The sequence below is a fragment of the Sorghum bicolor genome, chromosome 3 (genome assembly GCF_000003195.3).
Source record: "Sorghum bicolor cultivar BTx623 chromosome 3, Sorghum_bicolor_NCBIv3, whole genome shotgun sequence".
Lineage (NCBI taxonomy): Eukaryota > Viridiplantae > Streptophyta > Magnoliopsida > Poales > Poaceae > Sorghum > Sorghum bicolor.
This window is the reverse complement of record NC_012872.2, coordinates 67,982,747-68,006,429: the sequence shown is the minus strand read 5'-3', so window position 1 is coordinate 68,006,429 and position 23,683 is coordinate 67,982,747. Positions and strand designations below refer to the sequence as shown.

Sequence of the window (23,683 nt, the reverse complement as noted above, 5' to 3'; positions counted from 1 at the left end):
AAAAAGTTGAGAAGGGATTCGCTTCGCCTTTGAGATAGGCTCCACGAAGATTCGGGAAGACTTTGCTACGGAATTGTGCACTCCAAAAGAAACTCAAAACCATAAACAAGACTAAACTCCAAACCGACTCACGAACAAAAGCACTCACCTAGAAACAAATCTATATGTATGCCACGATTTGTTAGCGGGTTAGGATCGATTTAGATCTAAAAACTATATGCTTCACAAGATTACAAGAAAAATTTTAAAAAGTTCGTATTTTTGGTTTTCGTAAAAAAATCTGGGATGTTACATCGACCACAAGTTAAAGGCCTTAGTCTTACCTGCCCCTTCCATTTTTGAAATTATAAATCATCATTATGTATTAAAAAATAAAAACAACTTATAATTTAGGGTCAGTCTCAATGAAAAGTTTCATGTCCTAGTTTTCAACACATCAGATTTTAAAAACAATGCAGAAAAGTTTTATGGGATGAAACTTTCTTTGCTCCCATGAAACTCTTATCATCTCTCACTTTATTAATATGATACTACATCAACATATTTAATACGTATAAAACTCTGATAAAATTACATTGAGACTGGTTTTAGAGCCGAGGGTGTACACTGAAAATAGCAGTTCATTATTCCAAGACAAGACATTAAATTAAAACGGTCCATATGCTAGTTGACACACATGTATCCCCAACCCCCACTGCACCCCTGTTGCCACGGACCTAACTAAAGTCTCGATCTAATTAACATGCTGTCCTTCGTAGGATGTAGCGAAGTGAAGTGTGATGACTGTGATCTGCAAGCTAAATGCAGATCCGACGTACCTTTTCATGTGTGCTGATGACCCTCGAATCATTATCAGGATAAGAACGGTTGAATCGTGTTCCACTCCTCCAGCAAGAAGCGTCAAGGTGTCAGGTCCCCCAAGTCCAGTTGCGAGAAGGAAAATTTGTGGCAGCAGCATCGATCGCGTGACGATCGAAGGCGACTCCTTTGACGACCCCTGCTACACTTGCACTTTGCAGAAGGGCCAACAACAAAAGAATCTTGTGACGACGGAAATGGTGCGATGCACATCACTCTAAGCCCTCGTTTAGTTCACATCAAAAAAACAAAAAACTTTTAAAAATTTTCCGTCATATCGAATCTTGCCGCATATGCACAAAATATTAAATATAGATAGAAATAAAAATTAATTATACATTACGAGACGAATCTTTTAAACTTAGTTACTCCATGATTAGACAATATTTATCAAATAAAAACGAAAATACTACACTGTCAAAATTCAAAGAGGATATTGTGGGCTCTCGCAAAAGCTTGCAAGTCAGGCCTTGTTTAGTTTCGAATTTTTTTTTGAGTTTCGGGACTATAGCACTTTCGTAGTTGACAAACATTGTCCAAATATAGAGTAACTAGTATTAAAAGTTTCATTTTGTGATTTACAGGTAAACTGTTCAATTAGTTTTATTTTTATCTATATTTAGTGCTTATGCATGTGCCGTAAAAATCGATTTGATAGAGAATCTTGAAAAGTTTTTTATTTTTGGGTGAACTAAACAAGGTTTTACTGTACATATATAATTAAGGTCTTGTTTAGTTCACCCAAAAATAAAAAACTTTTCAAGATTCTCCGTCACATCGAATCTTAAAGCACATGTATAGGACACTAAATATAGATGAAAATAAAAACTAATTACACATTTTACCTGTAAATCACGAAATGAATCTTTTAAGTCTAGTTACTCTATGATTAGACAATGTTTATCGCAAACGAACGAAAGTGCTACGGTTCCGAAAACTTAAACAAAGCCCTTGCGTTGCCGTCCCTGACCGATCAACCGATCAAGAACCAACACTGATTAGCTCCTCAGCCAAGGCATGCCTGCGAGTTCCACACTGTGTCAGTCCGTCGTACGTGCGTGCGGCCACGCGTAAAACAGTCGGACGCATGTGACTCGCCACGACGTACGCGTGCATGTGCATGTGAGGAGAGCCGTGAGCCGTCCACTCCAGCTGCTCGATCAGCCGTACGGTTCCGTCCCAGTTGCCCGGCACCATCGTCCCGGCCCTCTGACATCCGGTACGAGATGATGATCTTGACGCATGCAATGCAAAAAAAAGCGCCGCGCCCATCAGGAGATCCAGCCATCGTCGCCACGTACGGCAGCGTCACTTGGCGCAGAAGCTCCCGTCCTTCCGGTATGCATGCGATCCGACCGATTGGTACAGCCTACACAGCGACCTCTGCGCTTCCCCACGTTGGCTGCACGCGCGTAGCCGGCCTGCCGAAACGTCCGGCGGTAGTGGGGCGTGTGTACCCGCGTGCGCCACATTTCGCCAACCGCGAGTGGTGGCCGTCGTGCAATTCTGCATTCTGATTGCACGATCGCACGTTCGCCCGGGACGGAGAGGAGAGCACGAGCAACGACGATTCACCTTCACGGGGTAGGCGGGCGATCGCGTGGACGCGGAACCTAATTCGGGAAGGCGATTATCGATAAGACCCGGGGGCGGCCCCGCTGCTGGCCGGGCGCGTGCCCGTGCGAACCAAATCTACCCCGCTAGATTTTTCTTTCCGCTGTGCTGTTCATGGTGACGACTGACGACGATATATATAGTAGACACTACTGTACAAGGGTGGAATGGTAAGATTCCCTGGGAATCATGATGTGAGCTTACTTTTCTTTGGTTGGGTGTGGCCGTGTATTAGGCGAGAATGACGGATGATGTGGATTCCCTGAATCCCTGTTGTCTGTTCTTCGCTTGTTCCATTGTGCCTTCATTATAGTTTCATACATGTATATGAAGGTTCGAAATAGGACTATCTTTTTTTTTTAATCTCCAATAAGATGTACAAACTTGGTAATGCTGGCAGACCTGGGTCCCGGAGACCCTGGGCCTAAGGCCCAGTCATTGGACAGCCTATATATAAGGCATTGTTTAGTTCCAAAAAATTTTACAAAATAGGAATAATAGCACTTTCATTTGTATTTGAAAAATATTGTCCAATCATGAACTAACTAGGCTCAAAAGATTCGTCTCGTCAATTCCGACTAAACTATGTAATTAGTTTTTATTTTCGTCTATATTTAATACTCCATGCATGCGTCTAAAGATTTGATGTGACGGAAAATCTGAGAATTTTTGTAAAATTTTTTGGGAACTAAACAAGGCCTAAAAAGAAGATGAGCCCATCAACCTTCCAAGGTTCCAAGAATCCTTTGCTCCACTGCTGCTTGATTCGTTGTGTGCATATGGTGATATAGCACAAGCATTGCGTAATAATCTTGCCTTTGTTGTGGCAGTTTACTTGTGTGCACATGACTCCAACACTAGGTTTCAAATCCCTGGCCACAATTATAAAAGAAAAAAAAGTATCGATTAGGTGTATGCCACTAAAAAAAATTATCTTAAGTATATAATCCTCTCTTTTTTTATAGTAAATTACACTGGCGGCCCTTTAACTTGTCAGCCTGTGCCACTTTGGTCCATGAAATTGCAAACCCGAAAAAGTGGCCCCTGAACTTGTCCGCCTGTGCCACTTTGGTCCATGAACTTGCAAACGCGAAAAAGTGCTTCCTGAACTTGTCGACCTGTGCCACATTGGTCCATGAACATGCAAATACGAAAATAACACCAGCTGCATGGCACTGTTCTGCCACATGGCCGCCTCTGATAGGCCATGCATGGCACCGTTTATGGTGTTGACATCAGCGATGATGTCAGCACTTCTTTTTTAATTTACGAAATTGATATATTTTTATTCGTAGCGTCAATATATCAAATAGTATATCAATTCGTTGCATTTACTAATTAAAAGAGATAATTTTAAAACAAGCAAAAATTATTCGTTTTCTAGGTTTCATATTTTTTCTAGGCAGAGTACATCATGAAGAGGCTACACAAAACATTTCATGAATTTAGCATTTCACTAATAATTAGTTATGAAATAAACAAATATTTGTTGGCGTGTTGAAAGATCCTTTACACGCATGGACCAAAGTGGCACAGGCCGACAAGTTCAGAGGCCACTGTTTTGCGTTTGCAAGTTCATGGACCAAAGTGGCACAGACTGACAAGTTCAGGGGTCACTTTTTCGGGTTTGCAAGTTCATGGATCAAAGTGGCACAGGGTGACAAGTTAAAGGGTCGCCAGTGTATTTTACTCCTTTTTTTTAATTTGGCTCTATGGCTTTAAAACAAAATTTATTTTCCTCTATGCCCTTCTGTCGGTTTTGGGAAAAAATGTGTTAAGTAAGAGATAAAAAGACTATTTTACCCTAACAAAATTTTTTAAACAGTTTTTTTTTTGTTATTGTATATTTTAAGTATATATATACTTGTTTTGAGGTAAAACGATGTTTTTACCCTTGACTTAACAAGCTGCCCAAATCTGATAGAAGACCATAAAGCCAAATAAAAATTGTTTTAAGGTCATAGAGCCAAATTCAAAAAATAAAGAAAGTCATAAAGCTAAAAAAATAAGTTTTTTTCCACGGCCATACGCCTAATTCTTCCTATATCTTTCTTATTATTCTTGTTCCTTAGCTAGTCAAATCTAACAGTGGGCCAAAAATCCAATATGAGAACTCAATACCTGAACCCAAACTGCCTGGACTCGGACCTGAAATACCCAATCATAATTTCAGATGTTGACTTCAGATATCCAAAATTAGTTCGGGTAATCACTCGCATTACCCGATTTACCCGCATACCCGATATCCAGAAGAGAGCCCAGCTAGTAAACTACGTATGTTCGTCAGTGATCAATCATCGTGGCCCAAAAGAAAAGCCCAGCTACAGCCAGTCCGCTAGAGGCATTTATTCCCAATCCCTATCCCCCTTAAAAAAAAAAAAAATTCCCAATCCTAATCCCGTGAGTCCGTGACCCTGAGACCCCGACCTCGAGCGCCTCCGCCCTGCGACAACACCGCCAGTCACAAAATCATGACATTAAAGGCCATAGATCAATTCGGCCCATATCATAAAGCCCAGCTCCACTTCCCGTTTCTTCTTCCGCGTGCGGGGGGTGCGGTGTTCTTGTTCTTCGAGTAGTAGCCGCCGCCGGTTCCGCGGTTCCCTCACCGCGCGTGGCCGCCGGTTCCGCGGCTCTCTCCTCCGCGCGTGGCCGTGGCGCCGTGGCTCCCTGTCCCGAGCGCGCCTGCTCTTCCCGTCGACAGCTCAGACCTCCGCACCCACGGCCGGATCCGCTTCCTGTCGTCTCCACGCCCGCCTTGCAGGGACGGCCGTTGGCTGCGCGGTGCCCGTGCCCGCCTCGTCGGCGCATCGCCCTCTTCCTCCCTAGTCCTTCCATCGGAACCACCTTAAGCTTCCTTAGCTTCATTCGGTGCCGCCGAAAGCGTCCCCATCCTCTGTCGCGTCCGCCACCGCCTCTGTGGCTACCAGCAGGACTCCGCAAGCCTCCCGCTTAGCCCCCCTCTCCGGTGATGGCCGCGGCACCGCCGGGAGCCGGAGAAGATATTAAAGACGGCGTTGAGGTGTGCGTGTTCGATGAGTCAGCAGATGGGTTCTTGAGAACTGTGCGCGCCATCTCGGAGCTCGTCGACAAAGAGCCCGAACCAGACTTCCCCGAGGCGGAAGTTGAGCGGCTCTCCTCTTCAATAACGTTCCTCAGGTAAAAGTTTGTCTCCTGGCTTCCTCTGCTCTCGCACTCAGTCACCACGATGGAATTGGCAAATTTCCTGTGTCAGCGTAATGGGTGATCGTAGACGTGATCCTATGTAGAGACATGTGATCGATTCTCGATTCTCATGGAGCGTATTTCATGGAATATATCATGCATATGTGGGAGAATTTGTTTAATTCTTGTAGCTTCGGAATATATGTTGTCCACAAGAGTGACTAGTTATCAAATTGCGATATATTCATGATTTATTGGTTTAGTTGAAGGTCTACCTGTTCCTTCCTTGAATATCCACAAGCTCCACATAATGTCAAAAGATGCAATAGTTACATTTGATTTCTCCTTTCTTTCTAAATAAATGGCCTGTTTTTCAGATATATGTTTATTTTTCTTATCTGCAAATCTAATTTGCCGCTCATTTGATCTTTATCTTCAGAGAATGGAGGCACTTCTCTTATGAGCCAAAAAGTGTAACTTTCACTAGTGGCACTGAGTCAACTTCATCTAGAGATGACATGCACAGTGTAACCTTGCCACAGTTTTCATCTGCTTCTGTTCCCCAGGTCAGTGAAAGTAAACTTAATAGTGTTTTAGTTTCTGAGCCCAGTCTTTGTTTTTTTAGGAGAGTTATAAGCATTATTTTTCAGCTGAATAGGATTCCTCTCTGATACTCTTTCCCCTTGGGTTTGTAATTGTGGAAATCATTACAGATCACACCTCAGGAAGACCGAAGGGATCATACAGTCAGGTGCGCAATCCCTCCCCTCCCCCCTGCATTGGGGGAGTCGTGCAACATGCCTTATGATCTATTCTAACCTGTAGGTAGCTCAATCATGAAACTATTCATCTTTTTTTGAGAGTGCCAAATTCTTAAATATCCTGAGTTCTAATTGTTTATTGTTTTGCACCTTTGATCCTTTTACTTTGTTATGAAGTATAAATTTGAGAGTGTGATGAAGTTGGGAATAAATATCTATTAAAATCAGTCTTCTGCTCTCTTCAATTTATTTCTGATACTTGATTATCCATGTAAAATTCTATTACTATCTTGATCGAACCTTGACCAAGTGTCTTTAATTATTGCAGCTTTGATTTTATTCTATATGCGGGGGGGAATGTCTGGGCCTTGGACTGGTGCCCCAGGTTGTGCAAAAAGGCTGACTCTTCTATAAACTGTGAGGTTGTGGCCTTTATAACCATGAACTTTGTAGTGAAGACATCAAGTACTGTGAAATTGTAAACTTGTCTGAAACACAACATTTTATTATCCAGTATCAAGGGATAATTTAGTTGGATGCCACACTGAAGTTTATAATTCAGAAAAGTACCATCTGTCTTGACATGGCTGGTAGGTCTCACCGGTCAATTGACACATTGAGGCTGCTCCCAATGCATAGTATCATATTGTTATATCTAAGATTGCCTTGCCACAAGAACATTTATAAAAACAACCCTACTCTGTCCAGTCAGAAATATGTGGTGTTTTGGGATTGTCTGATGTCAACTATTCTAAACTTCTGCTACTACTTTTATTAAACTATTGTCCAAGACAAATGTATTCGTATCACATGCAAACATTCAAACTAAACACATTAATTGTAGGAAAAGTTCGGGATTGTTGTTTTCAGTTACCTCAAAAGTCAAAACATCATTTATTTGTGACTGGAGAAAGTATTGTCATTTCCTAGGTTCCTGAAATGATTTACTTGCTGTATATATTTTGTACAAATCCGTCATATGGTACACAACAATTTAAGTCTATATGGTTTCCTAGTATTGGATTTCTCACCCAAGTGATTTCTCAAATAAGATACTCACCTCTCTTCTCTTTACTATGCCACCAGAAAATCCTATGTTGCATGTGTTAAATGTGCATGTTACTACCCATTGGGTTTTTAATTTACTGAAGTGCAGGCTTTTTGGTTGCCATTTTAATTTACTGAAGTGCAAGCTTTTGGGTGGCACGTATTTGTAAACCCTATGCAACTATTTTCTTGACTCTATCTTTGTTCTCTGGATGATTACATGGTTGCAACTATATATTTTTTTGCCCATAGCAGTTATGCTAATAGCCTGTTTTCATTTTAGTCCTTATTGCAAGAGTACTGTGAACTTAAAAGTAACACAAAAGTTAATTGACGCTGATGATCCTATGTCATATACTCATATATTCTATCCTTTGCAGTATCTTGCTGTTTCTGCGCACCCTCCTGGTTCTTCTTACCATAAACTTGGCATGCCCTTAACCGGGAGAGGTATCATTCAAGTCTGGTGTCTGTTAGCACCATTTGAAGATGCACATGCTCGCCGGTCAATAAATGTATGCAATAATAGTAAGCGAAGAGGAAGGCCTAGAAAAATACCTTGTAGTGATAAGCTGGAACCTATTCCAAAAGGACCAAGGGGGAGGCCAAGAAAGAGACCTTGCAGTGATCAGTTAGAACCTGTTCCAAAAAGACCAAGGGGCAGACCAAGAAAGTGTCCATTGCCAGATGCAAAATTAGAAGGTTCATCCCAAAACGGGCAAAGTCAGGATATCATTCTTTTTGATAGTTCAAGTGTTATTTCAGATGACCTTCCATTGGCTTATGTCATGCCAACTGTGAAGTCTGTGCAATCAACTCCTAAAAGAGGTAGAGGGCGACCTAGGAAAAATTCAAGTGACAAACTGACAGGCTCATCTGGTATTGTATCAGAAGCTGTGTGTACAGCCCCATCTCCAACAACAATCTGTACAAAACCTAAGGGACGACGGGGAAGGCCTCGAAAATATCCAATTCCAATGAATGATGGATCTGTTTCAGGTGCTGATGTTGAATTAGGGAAAGGGACAACTTGTCAACCTGCTTCATTTGGCTGCAGTTTGGACCACAATGCTTGCACAGAGTTTAATGCTAATTTAAGTATTGTTGCAGTTGATGCAGCATTGCCGCTTATTGACAAACCGACCTGTTCATCTGGCACTGTATCAGGAGATGTGTGTACAGCCCCATCTCCAAAAACTGTGATCTGTACAAAACCTAAGAAACCACGGGGAAGACCTCGAAAGTATCCAGTTCCAATCAATGCTAGATCTGTATCTGGCACTGTATCAGGAGATTTGTGGACAGCCCCATCCCCAACAACTGCAATCTGTACAAAACCTAAGAAACCACGGGGGAGACCTCGGAAGTATCCAGTTCCAATCAATGGTAGATCTGTTTCAGGTACTGATGCTGAATTAGGGCAAGAGACAACTTGTCAGCCTGTTTCATTTGGCTGTAGTTTGGAGCACACTGTTTGCACAGAGCTTAATGCTAATTTAAGTATTGTTCCGGTTGATGCAGCATTGCCAATTGTTGACGAACTGTGCAGTTCATCTGGTGCTGTAGTAAAAGAAAGTGTGTGTACCGAACCAGCTCCAGCAACTGCAACTCGTAAGCAACCAAAGAGAACAAGGGTGATGCCACAAAAATACTCAGACACTATGATTGAACTGGGGAAAGATACAACTAGTCAGCCTGTTTTATCCAGTATGGGTCACACTGCTTGCACAGAGTCTAACTCTAGTTTTAGCATTGTTGCAGTTGATGCATCATCATCATTTACATCTCCATCTACTGCAACTTGTGATAAGAAGTCAAAAGGTCAGATGATTAGAGGAAATGATAAGAAGAAAACAATTTCTAATGCTCTATATTGCCCAGTGGTTTCTGGTGTTGAATCACAGAGAATTTGTTCCACAGAAATTCTTCCAAATGATCCTGCAGTCTCTGTTGAAAATGCTTTACCATCTGCACAGAACGTGGTATCAATGAATGAGCTTTGTTCTGCTAGCTTGTTAAACTGTGAGGGTAAAGCGTGTAAAGGTGCTGTTTCAGATGATTCTGTACTTCCTATCCACATTTCACCTAAATCAAGTAATAAAAGAGAGTCAAGTGGCAAGAGGGGAAGAGGAAGGCCTAAAACGATACCACTTTCTGCTGGAACTGGTCGTTTTGTGGCTTCTGGTGCCAGCCTCCCAAAGACAACCTCTGTACTGACTGGTTCAAACAATCTCACATCTTTGAACAAGAGTGGTGGCAAATTTATAGTAAGTAGCCTTGGTTCATGTGGGTGTGATATTGAGAAATGCAGTGTTCATTCAGGTGTTTTGTTGTCTGATGATGCATCACCAGCACATGGCTTACACAATGCAAATTGTAAGGAAGAATTAAATACCAAAATAGGAAAAGGGGGATGTAGAAAGAAGCCTGTTTCAGCTGAGCACAGTCATTTTACTGATTTTAATGTCAAAGAACAAAAAATGCAGACAACTCCAAAGTCAGGCGATTCTGTGGTCTTGGTTGAAAATTGTATGGAAGGACAAGGCCCCAGAAAGGCTGGGGGGCAACTTCAAAGGATACCTGCTTCAAATGAGAGTAGTGGCAAATCTGTTGGTGTTGAAACGCATAAAATAGAGACATTATCTACACCAATGACTAAAGGATCATCTAAAAATGATGACATGGGTCATGGGGCTGGTTTGAATCAGTCTAAGAATGCAATTGCTGGTTGCGAAGGCATGAAAGTTACTGAAAGCAACACTGCCAATTATACTTCTCATTGTAATGAAAATGCACGAGCAAATCAAGTTGCACCTAGTTTCAAGAACAGTGATAGGGTCATTGATGAAACGGAAGCTGCGGAACTTGTGCCACTCAAGGAATCATGGGAAGATGACAATATGTTTAGTTGTGTAAACTCAAACTCATCTTCAATTACAAGGGACATTGCTCAACCAAGAGTTGTCTTGTGTTTAGCTCACAATGGCAAAGTCGCTTGGGACATCAAATGGAAGCCTCCTTTACTAAGTCAGCCTGAACAGAAATCACGACTGGGTTTCCTTGCAGTATTGTTGGGGAATGGCATTCTTGAAGTGTAAGTTGGGCAAGCCATTGCTATGCTAGAACTTCTTTTTAATAAATCATCACTCATATACTTCATTGTTTGTACACAGGTGGGAAGTTCCATCACCATGCATGATCCAGAAAATATATTCGTCCTCTAAGGTGGAGGGTTCTGACCCTCGTTTTCTAAAGCTACAACCTGTATTTAGGTGTGTCAAAGTGAAGTGCAGGAACAGGCAAAGGTACTGCGACTTCAAAGTTTTAGCATGTGATTGATACTTTTGCAGTTTTGCTTATAGAGATAGATTTATGTTTTTTACTTTCTGCTATATTCCTCAGCATGAATATTCTTTTTGAAGTCATGACCTCTTTTTAATGGTAAACAGCATTCCCTTGACAGTTGATTGGTCACCTACTCCTCCTCATGATATGATATTGGCGGGTTGTCATGATGGAACGGTATATTTTCCTCTTGAAGAGATTAGTTTCCTTAACTCAAACCCCATGCCTTTCAACTTTTATTTTAAGTTGCTAGTTTAAAAGTTTAAGGCCCTGTTTGGATGCAAGGTATTTTTGAAGTATTGGAAAAATACTACGGTTTTACAAAATACTTTGGTTTTTAAAAGCTACTGGGTGTTTGGATGCAACAAATCTTGTAGTCTCTAAAACCATGGTTTTGTCAAAACTACAGTCTTTTTGGAGTTTTAGAAACTCCACTCATGACCTCTTTTTTCTCAACCATGGTTTTGTGTCTCTTTGGCTTGTAAAACCACAGTTTTGTGATACTACAGTTAACAGGCTGTATTTGATGTTTCAGGTTGCTTTAATGTCATATTTGATTTTTCAGGTTGCTCTATGGAACTTCTCGATGAATTTGCCAACACAAGGTAATAGATACCTTCCCTTCCGAAGCCTCTCTATGACTGATATTTGGAAAACATGATTAGTCACTTTTCCTTTTTTTAATTGTAAAGCTATTGAATTCATGTACTGCATATTTATCATTTTATTTTGAGTAAAATTAAAACTAACCATTTTTTCCTCTGAATGTCCAGATTCAAAACCTTTTATGTGTGTCACTGCTGATTCTGTTCCCATTAGAGCTCTCTCTTGGGCACCATATATAAGGTACTCTGCAGTATTGTTCTTCTCCACCACTTAAAAGTAATGCCAGCCCTAAACTTGAATCCATTTAACAGTGAAGAAAGCACAAATACTTTTGTCACTGCTGGAGAGGATGGTCTAAAGTTCTGGGATTTAAGGTATGTGTAACATATCCTCGGAGGCCTATCTCAACTCATCCTTTTGTTAAGTTTCAGTTTTGATCTCTCTCTCTCTTGCTCTATGACATTTGCATGCTTAGGCACACATTTGTGAATGTCCTATATTATTTCGCTGAACTGTGATATTTGATTACTATTTTTTCATGACATAAATCACTTTTGCAGAGATCCGTACCGTCCTCTTTGGGAGCTAACTACTGCTCCAAAGGCTGTATTAAGTCTTCATTGGCTAAAGGATGGAAGGTAATACTTAGTTCCAATACATAGTATATCAGTAAATAAAACAATTTGGTACAAAATTTGCTTTGCTTCTTGTATAGACAGTTTTATTTGTCTTTGTTCTCTGTAGGCACTGATCACATTTAGGTTGTTTTCTGCTTAGTTAAATGCAGGCCATTGTTGAAAACTAAAATGCAGTTGAAATAGATTGCAAAATGGATTTATTTGTGTCATGATGTTTGCAATATATGGGTCATGCTGTTCCTGTTAGCTTGCTAAAGCATCTTCTTGGTCTAGATAACTAGTTTTTCTTGATGCTTCTCAATGTATTGTAACCTTTTGAGTTTGCATTGTTTACATGTTTTTAAACATCCTTTGGCATGCCCGTGCACCTTCAAACCTTATATTACATATCATCCAATACTTGCTCCCTTTGTTGGACAGGAACTTAAATTTCTTCCAAGGTTGTTGACCTAACTCACAGACCATAAGATCACTAATTGTTGTCCATAGACAAAATATAATGTGATAACATAAAGTTCATTGTTTGTATTTTTTTCCCCTTCGTGTGCATTCTGGAATCTAGCTGAAACATCACCTAACTTTTATTCATATGTGGGTCTTCTATCTTATGCAAGCATCTGATAACCTAGTTAGCATGTTTTATTGTTTGATGGGCATCTTTGTATTCAATGCCATAGGACAGAGAGCATGTGAATGGAAATGCTCTTTTGTATTTCTTACTTAGGTATCGATATTATAGTTTGCGTGAAAAAAATAGAAGGTATACTTGCCTACTCTTGTTGGTTTGTCTTATTCGTTGTGGATTTGAATTGGCCAGCAAGCACTTTTCATCTGGGGAAACACTTTATTAGACATAGGGAGTCCATATGAGGCATATGGCATTTGGTAAGAATTCGGAAGCAACATTAAAGAATGGCATATTAAAAGTTGTTTACCCACATCTCGATCACATTTCTGTTTATATGTACAGGCTACTGATTTTCTTCCCCTGTCGTTATTACTAGAATTGTGAAGCTAATGTTATATTTATGACTGATTGTTTTCAGGGGGATCGTTATCTGTTTGGAAGATGGTACATTGAAGTTTCTAAGCTTGCCTCGGATTGCAAATGATGTTCCAGCCACTGGAAGGCCATTTGCTGGAACAAAAACTCAGGGTGTTGGAACTTATCAGTTGTCAGAATATTTGATTTGGAGTGTCCATGCCTCAGAACCTACAGGTGTGTTTCATTATCGTTCTCATAGCCACTGTCCATATCCTGCCCAATGGTAATGACTACCGGGTAGCAAAGTTCCTATGTAGCAGCAATCACTTTGGAGTCTAAAATCCAGTGGCAAATAAACAATGACTTAAAATATCGATATCACATGTGTTTGATCTAAATATCTAAGATGGACTTGTTGCTAATAGAAATTCAAGCAGATCTTCCTGCAGAACTTTGCTAGTAGTAACTACTGGTTTTGTTTCTCATGAAATTATTAGTTTGCAATTTGATAGTTGATACTCCCTCCATTCTAAATTATAAGACATTCCAAAAATCTTGGAGAGTCAAAACATCTCAAGTTTGACCAAAATTATAGAGAGAATTACAAAGATTTATGACATCAAATAGATATACTATGAAAATATAATTAATGAAGAATCTAATGATACTTAGTTGGTATAATAAATGTTTTTATCTTATCATATAATTTTGGTCAAACTTGATATGCTTTGACTTTTCAAGATTTTCGGAATGTCTTATAATTTGGGATGAGGGAGTACATAGTTCAATGGATGATAGTGGAGTCAACTGTCTGTAGATTTTTTTAGAAAATTTAATGGATGATGCACCCTGCAACTTGGATCACTATGACAGCAGAGAAAAAATTTTACAAGTCTGAAAGGTGTTGTATGAAACAGAAAAAAAAGAGCTGGGATCAGTAGCTTACATGAGAAAAATCATCACACCAGAAAGTTTCTATCTTAACTGACATCACTACCAGACATAAAGGTGATGCAAGCTGTGAGAATTTCCTCATCGACCCCTACCAGTTTATTAATATACACAGCCTCCAGACGATTTCCAAAACAGTGGCAACTTACCTTCTTTTAGTATCAGTCCTAGATGTTTCCTGATTATGCAGTAACTTCTGCTTTGCCCCAAGGTGTCAAATGCTTGTAGTGGTCCTTAAATTCATAATATTTGTTTGCTGATGTCCAGGTTGTGTGGCTTACTGCGGGGCAGATGGTACTGCTGTGTACTTCCAGGTGAACTCTCTAGTTGATTCATGAACAACATTTCTTGTCGTTCTGAGTTGCAGTGTTCTAAGCAAATACTTAACTTGCTGTAGCTTAATTCGAGATTCTGGGATAAAGAACCTGGGCGTAACCGCGTTCCTTATTTCCTCTCTGGATCATTATCAGAGGAGGGAGAAAATATTAAGATTGGCAGCAGGCTGCAAACATCTCCATTACCTAATGTTCCTGTGATGACCAAAAAGGGTTCAAAACCATGCCAAAATATAGTTCAGGGGCTCGCTACAAACAATGTCACTGGCCTGCTGACATGTCAGCTCAACTCCCCCACAAGAAACAGTGACGCTGTAAATCCAGAAGTTCATGATGATCAAGATAATGGACAAAGCGAAGAGCAAGGAGCAGGTGCTGTAAATCAAGAACACGACGGTGATCGAGATGATGGACACAGTGAAGAACATGCAGCAGACATGGTAAACACAGAATTTGGCGATGACCAAGACGATGGACACAGTGAAGAACAAGGAACCGGTGCAATAATTTTAGCCAGTCCTACAAAGGAAGAGAATGATGGAACATGGAACAGCAAGGGTGGTGAATCCCCAAAAGACCTTAAAGTCGTCCCTCCGAATTCTGTCGCTTTGCATCAAGTGCGATGGAACATGAACAAGGGTAGCGAGAGATGGCTGTGCTATGGAGGTGCTGCAGGCATCATACGATGCCAGAGGATCTGAAGAAGAGCGCAATCTGGAATGCTCCTCGAGAAACAGGGGCCTGTAACACAGATAGTGGTACTGTGGTATTATTCTACTCTATTCTTTTATTCTACTTTTGACCGGGTCACCGAAGGTGGTTGGCTTAGCTGTGCATAGCTATAGAAGAGAGCTGGTGCAATAGACCTTTGCGTTCTAGAATTGAAGCCCTCAGGTTCTGAATACATTAGGTATGAAAGTCTGGTTCTGATAGTTGCGGTAGTACCAGTGCATGCGAACCTGAGCTTTAGAATAAGCCCGTTGGCGTTCCATCTTCTGTGTAACTGTTCCCATGAGAATGTGAACAGAACATGATTTCCCGATGCATTCGGGAGGAAATAATAAATGCCATAATGCTAGAGATTCTGGTTTCCTGATGGTTCATGGACGCTGATTCTACCGAGTTTCGTGATGTGTGATTCATGGGCGCTCTCGGCTTCATTTCGGAACAAAGGCCTTGTTTAATTAACCCCGAAAACCAAAAAAAATTCAAGATTTCTTGTCACATCGAATCTTATACATGAAGCATTAAATATAGACAAAAATAAAAACTAATTGCACAGTTTACCTTAAAATCGTGAGACGAATCTTTTGATCCTAGTTAATCTATAATTGGACAATATTTGTCACAAACAAACGAAAGTGCTATAGTAGTGAAATCCAAAATCTTTTCACATCTAAACAAGCCCAAAGTTAATTGAATTATATCGCATCAGAACAATTTCGTCCTCTGAGCTTTACTCTCAGATAGACTCTATTTTGCTTTGCAAGCTAATTTCTGAGCATAGCCTTTTGAACAACAACCGTTAGGCCTACTTTGTTCAACACTATATTTGGATTCTACCCTTTTAAAGGAATGTCTGTTCTCATAATCCCCTTTTCATCTACCAAAACTATCCAAAATGTTTCAAAAAAAAAGGTAGACTACGACGTGTCCTTTATGTCTAAAGACATGATGTCATAACCATTCAACAGCTATTCCATCCCCATTGCCCGTGGAGACTACTCTAAATAATCCCCCTTTGCCAGATTATTATCAATATAATATAATCATAGAAGGCTATTTTTTCGGCAATTTTAGACCAAGTTTCTGATATTCTAAGAGTCTCTATGAAAAATCTGGTGTGAGCTATGAGCTGTGTAAAAATTGTTATATAGTCTATTTGGTTAAACTAACTATAAAACCCACCCTAAACTTATTATAGAGAACCATCCATCTCTTTATCTCCCTTGAAACAATTGTAAAACGCTTCTCTATTTCCATGCATTTGGAAAAGACAAAAGATAAAAGCCAAAAGCAGGCTCTAAAATGTTACGAAGGTTTGTACTACGTGAAGACCGTTTTGTTGACTTTCTACTTTTTGGCAGCAGAATCACTTTTCAGAAGCTGAATCAAACATAGCCTAAGGCTACACTTCTGCCTATTTGCTCAAAGGATTTTCTTACTTTTGGGTAAAGCATTAACACACACAACCATCTACGAAGTGAAGAAAACAAGGCTCCAGGGCCAAATAACATTTTTGGAAGGCTCCAAATTATTTCAATGATCTGTCAATATTTCACATGGTAATGTACCATATTTTTGAAAATATACCAAGAATATCAGCATTTGTTATTTGTTAACATCACTAACATCAATGTCAGTATATACAAGTAGTCCTCCTGGTTCCAGGGAAGAAGGTACATGTTTCTTAGTCGCTCCAGTTATCCTCATCAGCTCCTGAAAGGGTCTTGTCATGATCTTCCTGTAAGAGTTTTACTAGTGTCAAGATGCAAGGAATTTGTCTAATACCTATGCCATATTCTCGCTCACAACTGTGAGACAATGGAGTTAGCCAGGCAACCAAACAAAGAGGGCTTGCATGGAAATAACGACAGATGATATACCATTTCAGTAAAAGCTGGAGTTGATGGAGTCCACACAAGAATTTGCCTGTCGTTTCCGCCAGTATAAAGTTCCTGCATTCCTGAACACTTAGAAATGGAGTCCTATCGAAAGTAGACACATTGACAGTAAACATGCAAACTTACTTGGTCCTGTTCACTATAGTAGCAGCAATTCACAAGTTCATAGTGCCCTCGAAATGTTCGAAATGTTGTACCAGACCATAAATTGTATGCCTAAGCATATAAAACAATGGTGAAATATGAACCTCAAGAACGCTTCAGCAAACTGGCAAACTAGAAAATAGGAAGTGAGGAACACACCTTGATGCTTGCCATACATGGAACAAATACAAGTGAAGGATCCTCAGTGACAGCTAATTGTAATGGCTTGCCTGTCTGCAATCGCATAGCTTCAAAATTGACCAGAGTATTGCAGCCTGAATCGATATCCCACAGTCTTAAACGAGAATCAGATCCTACAAAGAAAGGATAATACCTGTCTTAGTAACAACTTTACTACTGAAAATATTATCACATAGTACAATGCTTATAGAACAATATGTTAATAGCTGGCACGCAACAAGCAGCAATGTGTTCAAAATAGTATAACTCAAACTCACTTACCTGAGCTAAGAAGGTACATCCCATCTGTAGTTGTTCGTAATCCAGTAACAGCACCATAATGAGCTGTAGCACGGTTTTGACTGGATGACAAACCGGGATGCAATCTCTGTTGCATCTGTCCATGTGTTAGGTTTTGAATTTTGCGCAAAGCCGGTGAGCTCTTCTTAGAAATGCCTGCCCTTTTCTGAGCTAAGCTCCTTGTGGAAGGTGAAGGTCCTAAGGAATCTGTGTGATCCTGCTTTGGTCAAAAAAAGTATATGATTTACTACCTCGGTCCAAAAAGGATGCAGTTCTGGGTTTGGATTGAGCCAAATTTCCTTAAGTTTGACTATGTTTATAGAAAATATTATTTTCATTTATGACTTCAAATAGGTATTACTATGAAAATATATTCCATGTTTAATCTAATAATACTTATTAGGTACCAAAAATGTCAGTAATTTTTGTACAGATTTGTTCAAACTTAAAACTGTTTGACAACTCGAAAAGTGAGAGTTGCATTCTTTCTTGGAAGGAGGGAGTATCAATCTTTCAATTTATTTCAGGTGCAGTACAGAATATAGCAATATTAGAGCACTAAGGATATCTACATATGCTGGAATTTCAATGCTATCGAACCCCAATATAACAGAGAGATTTCTGAACTACTTGAAGGTTAATAGCTCTAGAATTGTCGCCAGAAGATGGTAAGCAGCTCTTTAGTACTCCATTTGTTCCAAATTGTAAGTTGTTCTGGCTTTTCTAGGCACATAGCTTTTGCTATGAACGAAGATACAGAATATGTCTTATGTATCTAGAAAAGCCAGAACAGCTTACAAATTGGAATGGAGGGAGTGGCTTTCTCTAACCAAATACTCTTGAGAAATAATTACAAATACAAAAACAAATGGTAATAATAGGGAGAGTGAACATACATTATCTACAGCACTTTTAACAAGAGGAGGCCTCTTTCCAAGTTGAGACCGTGATTGATCCAGAACCTGAAAGCATCCAGCTCGCCTAATGTCCCAAAAACGTATTGCCCCGTCACAGCCACCACTCATCAAAATCCACTCACTTGAGGCAGACCACTCCAAAGACATGATACCATCTAAGATGATGGGTGGAGATAAGAAGGTACCATACAAGAAAAAACAAGCATATTTTCATCACTGCATTAGCACAAAGAAACTAACCACGATGACCTGACAACGTGTGGGTAAAGGCTCCAGAAGCAATGTCACACAGACGGACCTGAACATCTGCGGTCCCAGTACCGATGAGCATGTGCGTTGTTGCGACCGGAGACATGGCTGCAGTGTACACTTTTCCAGGCATCTTAAATTCCATGACGACCTGAGAAAACAAAAACAGTGCACACAAAAATCAGAACATCCAGGATCACGAAACAGGGCAAGGAAACAGAGAAAGACTGGTGACTGAGAATGCAGGCACATACCTGAGTCGAATTGGTATCCCAAACTTTGACATACTGGTCAAAGGATGCTGTGACAAACAGCCCCGTATCCACAGGATACCAAACGGCCGCCGAGACGGCGAACCTGTGGCCATTCTGGTGTTGCTTGTCCACAAGCAGTATGTTCCTGTGCTTGGCTATGAACCCGGCTTCGTATTCGGTCGCGTTCCACACATCGAACACAGCGGCCGACCCATCCGATGCCCCGGAGAGCAGGTACCTCCCCTCTGTCAAATCAACCTGACCATATGGTCAGATTACAAACACATTGCACAACAAGGACCCCGTGATCGATGGTAAATGTAAATTGATACGCTTCTCGATGAGATTAGCAGATAAATCAGTTCCGTTTGAGGCAGTGGTTGCAGTGGTTAAGAATCTAACAGCGGCAACAAGGGGGGAAGAGGAAGAAGAAGAGGGACCTGGAGCGAGTTGACGGCGCCGTGGTGCGGGGTAGCGAACTCCTTGCGGTTGGAGAGCGCGAGCGAGGCCGCGCGGCGCGCCCTGGCGCCGGCCTGGAACCGCCGGGCGCGCAGCTCCCCGCGCTCCCTCCCCCTCACCTCGTCCATCCACATCGACCCTTCTGCGTCCGCGGCGCCCCCACCTGCGCTCCCGGAGTGCCTTCTGCCTCTGCGGCGGCGAACCCAGCGGCGCGCGCGTGGCGACGGTTGTGCGCGCCCGGATGTCTGGTTACTGCGCTGACCGGTTTGGAAGGGATCAGCTGTTACGGTAGGAAAGCTTCCATTGAAATCGGCGGTTATATCCGGATCCTGATTCCGATGATTTGTTTTGTTTGGCAAGTCGCGCAAGAGGAAGGTCACGCCCCACAACGATTCGAAGCGTCGAGGAGTCGAGTGGAAGAAGCCTTTGGGTAGTTGGAAAAACGTCATCGCTAAGCCGAACGCAAAGTCCTAAATTTTTACGGGCCGGCGGCGTGTCGTCAACGTTGGGACTAGAAAGGCCCACAAGCAGGTCCAGAAGTTAGAGTGGGCTTCTTTACACCACGGCCGGCCCAAATTTTATCTAGGCCGATCACAGACACCGCCTTTTCCCCTACTCTCCCCTTCTTCCCCTTTCCCTGACCTCCAGCCTCTAGGCCGATCACAGACAGACACCGCCTTCTTCCGATTGCGTTTGGCAAAAGCGGGGGAAAAAAAAAAAGTCGGCGCGTGCCCTGCCTCTCCCTCCTCGTCGTCAAGTCGTCACCCACCTCCTCTCATATTGTGGTCTGGTGTGGATTGGAGATCTGCTCGGACTTGGACTGAGTTCCCCTTCCGTTGGTAAGAAACCCTACCCCTTCGATGCATGTCTCTGATTGCGTTTCTGTTCTGCGAAATCTTTCTTTTGCTGGGATGGATGCAGGACATCCACGATTTGTTTGGTTTCCATTCCATAAATTTTCGTGGTTGAAACCCCATGCCCCGCATCGAATACGCCCTTAGGGTTTTGGTACTATCCTAGATTGTGACGTCAGCGACTCTTACGATTTGGAGCCTCGACCTTCAGGTTGTGATTGTTGATTGTGAATTAGGGCTGAGCTTGTGTAGTTGGCATTACGGTGCATCACCCCCTAGTGCGGAGTCATTATGGATGTTTCCTTGTCTGTAGCATTTAGTACTGTTAACTTCTGTAAAGCCCAGTTTCGTGTACTTGAGAGGTATTGGATAGCAATAGCATGTCATCAGTGCAATATCATTTGACTTTTATGATTTATTGCATATTATGTTTACATAAGTATTATGTTCGTCCTTTTTCTTACTCCATTTACATGTTCCTAGGACATTCATTGAGGCAGCATGCCTAAGATAAAAACAAGCCGTGTCAAGTATCCTGAAGGATGGGAGCTTATTGAACCAACAATCCGTGAGTTGGATGCCAAAATGAGAGAAGGTATGCACAGATGGTTATTCATTTGAGGCACTCGCTACTGATGTCAGTTGATATTTGCTAGCACAGGGTTGTTACTAATGCTATGTCCTCATGTAGCTGAAAATGATCCACATGATGGGAAGAGAAAGTGTGAAGCTCTCTGGCCTATTTTCCGTATTTCTCATCAAAGGAGCCGCTACATATATGACCTTTACTACAGAAGGAAGGAGATATCACAGGAGCTTTATGAGTTTTGCCTCGACCAGGGTTATGCAGACCGTAACCTGATTGCAAAGTGGAAAAAGGTAAGTATCCTTGGTTCCATATTTGTTGTACATGGGTCTACTATTCAGTTTGTTTGATTTCTCCACAACATCCTGTTCTTTTTGGGGTGAGGGTGGGAGGGAGGGAGGCATGTTAATCTTCCATATATCTGCTATAAGTTGGTAGATTTGTTTAGTGGAAATATTCTGTAGACATTGTATGTGCCAGTTGCATTATAGATGTATCTTACTATTACACTTCAAATTTCTAAATTTGTGAGATTTATATAGCTTACATGTTAGATTGCAGTAGCTACTGATGCATAGTATAGCTTTTCTGTGCACCAGAATGAGCCACTAACTGAAACCTGGAACCATTACTGTCCTGCATGCTGCAGTCCAATGTTTTCAGGTCGTCCGATTAATCGCGATTAATCGTCCTGGTCGGTCAGGAGTGCTCGATTAGGAGGTCCAACCAGAAACCTGGTCGTCCGATTAGTCGTCCACTTATCGCGATTAATCGTCCGATTAGGACATGGACGACCAGGTTGTGTGCTCTGTTTTTGGGCTTTTTTGACTGGGCAGATATGTGGGGGGTATGGAGATGCTGTTGATTGTCCCAATTATCCAGAAATAGTTAAGAAGGAGATGTTGGTTTACATCAAAAAGAGTTGAAGATGAAGAGGAATGTTGGTTTACAGTAATGCAGTCTTGATGCTTCCTTTATTGTGTATAATATAGTGTATATATAGAGGTATATATATAGGTCGACCAGCTGATATGCCTGGACGACCAGGGACGACCAGGGGGATCAGGGTCGATTAATCGACCTGGTCGCTGATTAATCGCGATTAATCGCCTGGTCGGTCCCAGGTCGACCAGGATCGACCAGCCGACCAGAAAACATTGCTGCAGTCCAGTCCATTGTTTTTTGTTTATGTTCTGAATAGGAGATTTCTAATGTTACCCGTAGCTGGATCTGGTCTATTTAGTTGACTGAAGTTGAATTTAGAAGGCATCCAATATGTTCTTTTGGTTCCCCTTATTTTGGATAGTGGTATCTTGGAATGTTCAACTGAAGATAAATAATCCCTCCGGTCCTAAATACTTTGCTTTGATAAAAATTCAGTAAAACCATTTTAGACAAAAACCTTTCCCCCGCTTTATTGATCATAAAGCATTCAAACATTTAGGTTCAAGTGTAACGGCGCTCCCGCCACAAACATAAAGGCCTAACAGCCAAATTCACGCTCATCACAGACATCCAGAACATTAGAAATAATGTTTTCACTCATGCAATGAATCACAGACGAAGAGACTTGATCCCAGTGCAGCGTCTCTTGTGAGTCCAGTAAAACTTTCGAAACACCAGCAGCTTTCAAAAATCAGTTGGGAACATCAAAATCATGTATAAATTTGTATGAGAAGCGTCTGCATTATCTCATACATTTGTTAGATATTATAGATACTCATAGAAAAATAGTGGTCAAAATACCTTTTTAAGATCAGGAAAAGTCACTTCAAAATTTTTAGGTTGCATCTCAACCTTGTTAATGAGTGATCTGGCCTTTCTCGTGTGTTCAAGATGAATTCCTATGTTAAGTGCGTTTGGAGCGAATTATATGTGATTGAGGCAAATATTGTAATTGTTAACTTGGTAGTAGACTAAAAGAAATTACAACAGATCCATTTTGTCGCTTGAAGATTCTGTGTTAAAAAAAGGTTGGTCACCTTGATGCTTCTTTGTTCTGTTTCAATGTTTTACTTTGTTTCCTCCATAGGTTATGTTCCTCAAGTTTGTGTCTGTGCGATGCCTGCTGTGAAATATATTTTCATCTGTGCTTAATCTGGCATCCTGATTTCTTACTACTACATTTCGCCCTCTTGCAGCCAGGTTACGAGCGCCTTTGCTGCCTTCGGTGCATACAGACACGTGACCACAACTTTGCAACGACCTGTGTCTGCCGGGTCCCCAAGCATCTGAGGGAGGAGCAGGTGATAGAATGTGTCCATTGCGGCTGCAGGGGTTGTGCCAGCGGTGACTAATCTTGTCATCATGTTGTTGGGCTCACGAACTCATCATCGCAACCTAACCACATGAGATGTCCCGTGAGCATGGATTGGCTGCGGTGATTAGCATGAATGTATTGTGGTAACTAGTGGCGAAGACTAAATTTCCTGACGTTTGGATGTTTCCAACTGTTATGTACTATGACGATTTCTCATGCAACAAATGCTTATGTTAAGTTAAATTAGTTAGCGCTTTTGCATTTTATACGAGTCTGCTATTAGTTGGCCTTTTTTTTACCGTCAATTGCCCAGGCAGCCAGGTTAGTACATTGCCCGACTCCTCATGAATCCCCGGCCCTGGTTTTTGTTTGTCCGTATGGCTTCCGTCTCCCGCGTGTGGCGTGCGTGTTTTACTGCTGGAGACGCCTTTCTATGTTCGACGAGCTGGCCTTCATTTGAATAACCCTATCGAAGTCTTTTGGAAGCCGCGATGTTTACCGAAGTACTGACACGGTAATATCTAGTATTGATTGGAACGCGCGATGTTTAC

General features: G+C 41.4%; 3 protein-coding genes across 5 annotated transcripts; 2 read left to right on the top strand and 1 right to left on the bottom strand.

Annotated features, from left to right (window-relative positions):
- On the top strand, window positions 5,000-15,397 carry LOC8062105. 2 transcript variants are annotated; one of them, XM_021456491.1, is made up of 15 exons: window positions 5,000-5,631; window positions 6,077-6,203; window positions 6,351-6,388; window positions 6,727-6,820; window positions 7,826-8,846; window positions 8,967-10,539; window positions 10,619-10,750; window positions 10,895-10,967; window positions 11,356-11,395; window positions 11,564-11,636; window positions 11,708-11,770; window positions 11,957-12,034; window positions 13,081-13,253; window positions 14,238-14,284; window positions 14,368-15,397. In XM_021456491.1, the coding sequence occupies exons 1-15, from the start codon at window positions 5,444-5,446 to the stop codon at window positions 15,004-15,006; spliced, it is 4,359 nt and encodes a 1,452-aa protein (XP_021312166.1). In that variant the 5' UTR covers window positions 5,000-5,443; the 3' UTR covers window positions 15,007-15,397. The 2 variants fall into 2 exon arrangements, with proteins under 2 accessions (XP_021312166.1, XP_021312165.1); XM_021456490.1 differs by having other exon boundaries at window positions 7,826-10,539.
- Window positions 16,510-19,869, bottom strand: LOC8058940 (DNA excision repair protein ERCC-8). Of its 2 annotated transcripts, none has more exons than XM_021457701.1 (9): window positions 19,414-19,869; window positions 18,974-19,231; window positions 18,711-18,870; window positions 18,450-18,625; window positions 17,536-17,773; window positions 17,233-17,387; window positions 17,056-17,145; window positions 16,912-16,983; window positions 16,510-16,769 (listed from the first exon to the last, which is right to left on the bottom strand). In XM_021457701.1, exons 1-9 carry the CDS (start codon window positions 19,564-19,566, stop codon window positions 16,716-16,718), a joined length of 1,356 nt encoding a protein of 451 aa, XP_021313376.1. In that variant the 5' UTR covers window positions 19,567-19,869; the 3' UTR covers window positions 16,510-16,715. The 2 variants fall into 2 exon arrangements, with proteins under 2 accessions (XP_021313376.1, XP_002456663.2); XM_002456618.2 differs by having other exon boundaries at window positions 17,536-17,770; window positions 19,414-19,864.
- Window positions 20,022-23,398, top strand: LOC8058939 (protein BUD31 homolog 1). Its single transcript, XM_002458750.2, has 4 exons — window positions 20,022-20,271; window positions 20,770-20,881; window positions 20,978-21,165; window positions 23,014-23,398. The coding sequence occupies exons 2-4, from the start codon at window positions 20,788-20,790 to the stop codon at window positions 23,167-23,169; spliced, it is 438 nt and encodes a 145-aa protein (XP_002458795.2). The 5' UTR covers window positions 20,022-20,271; window positions 20,770-20,787; the 3' UTR covers window positions 23,170-23,398.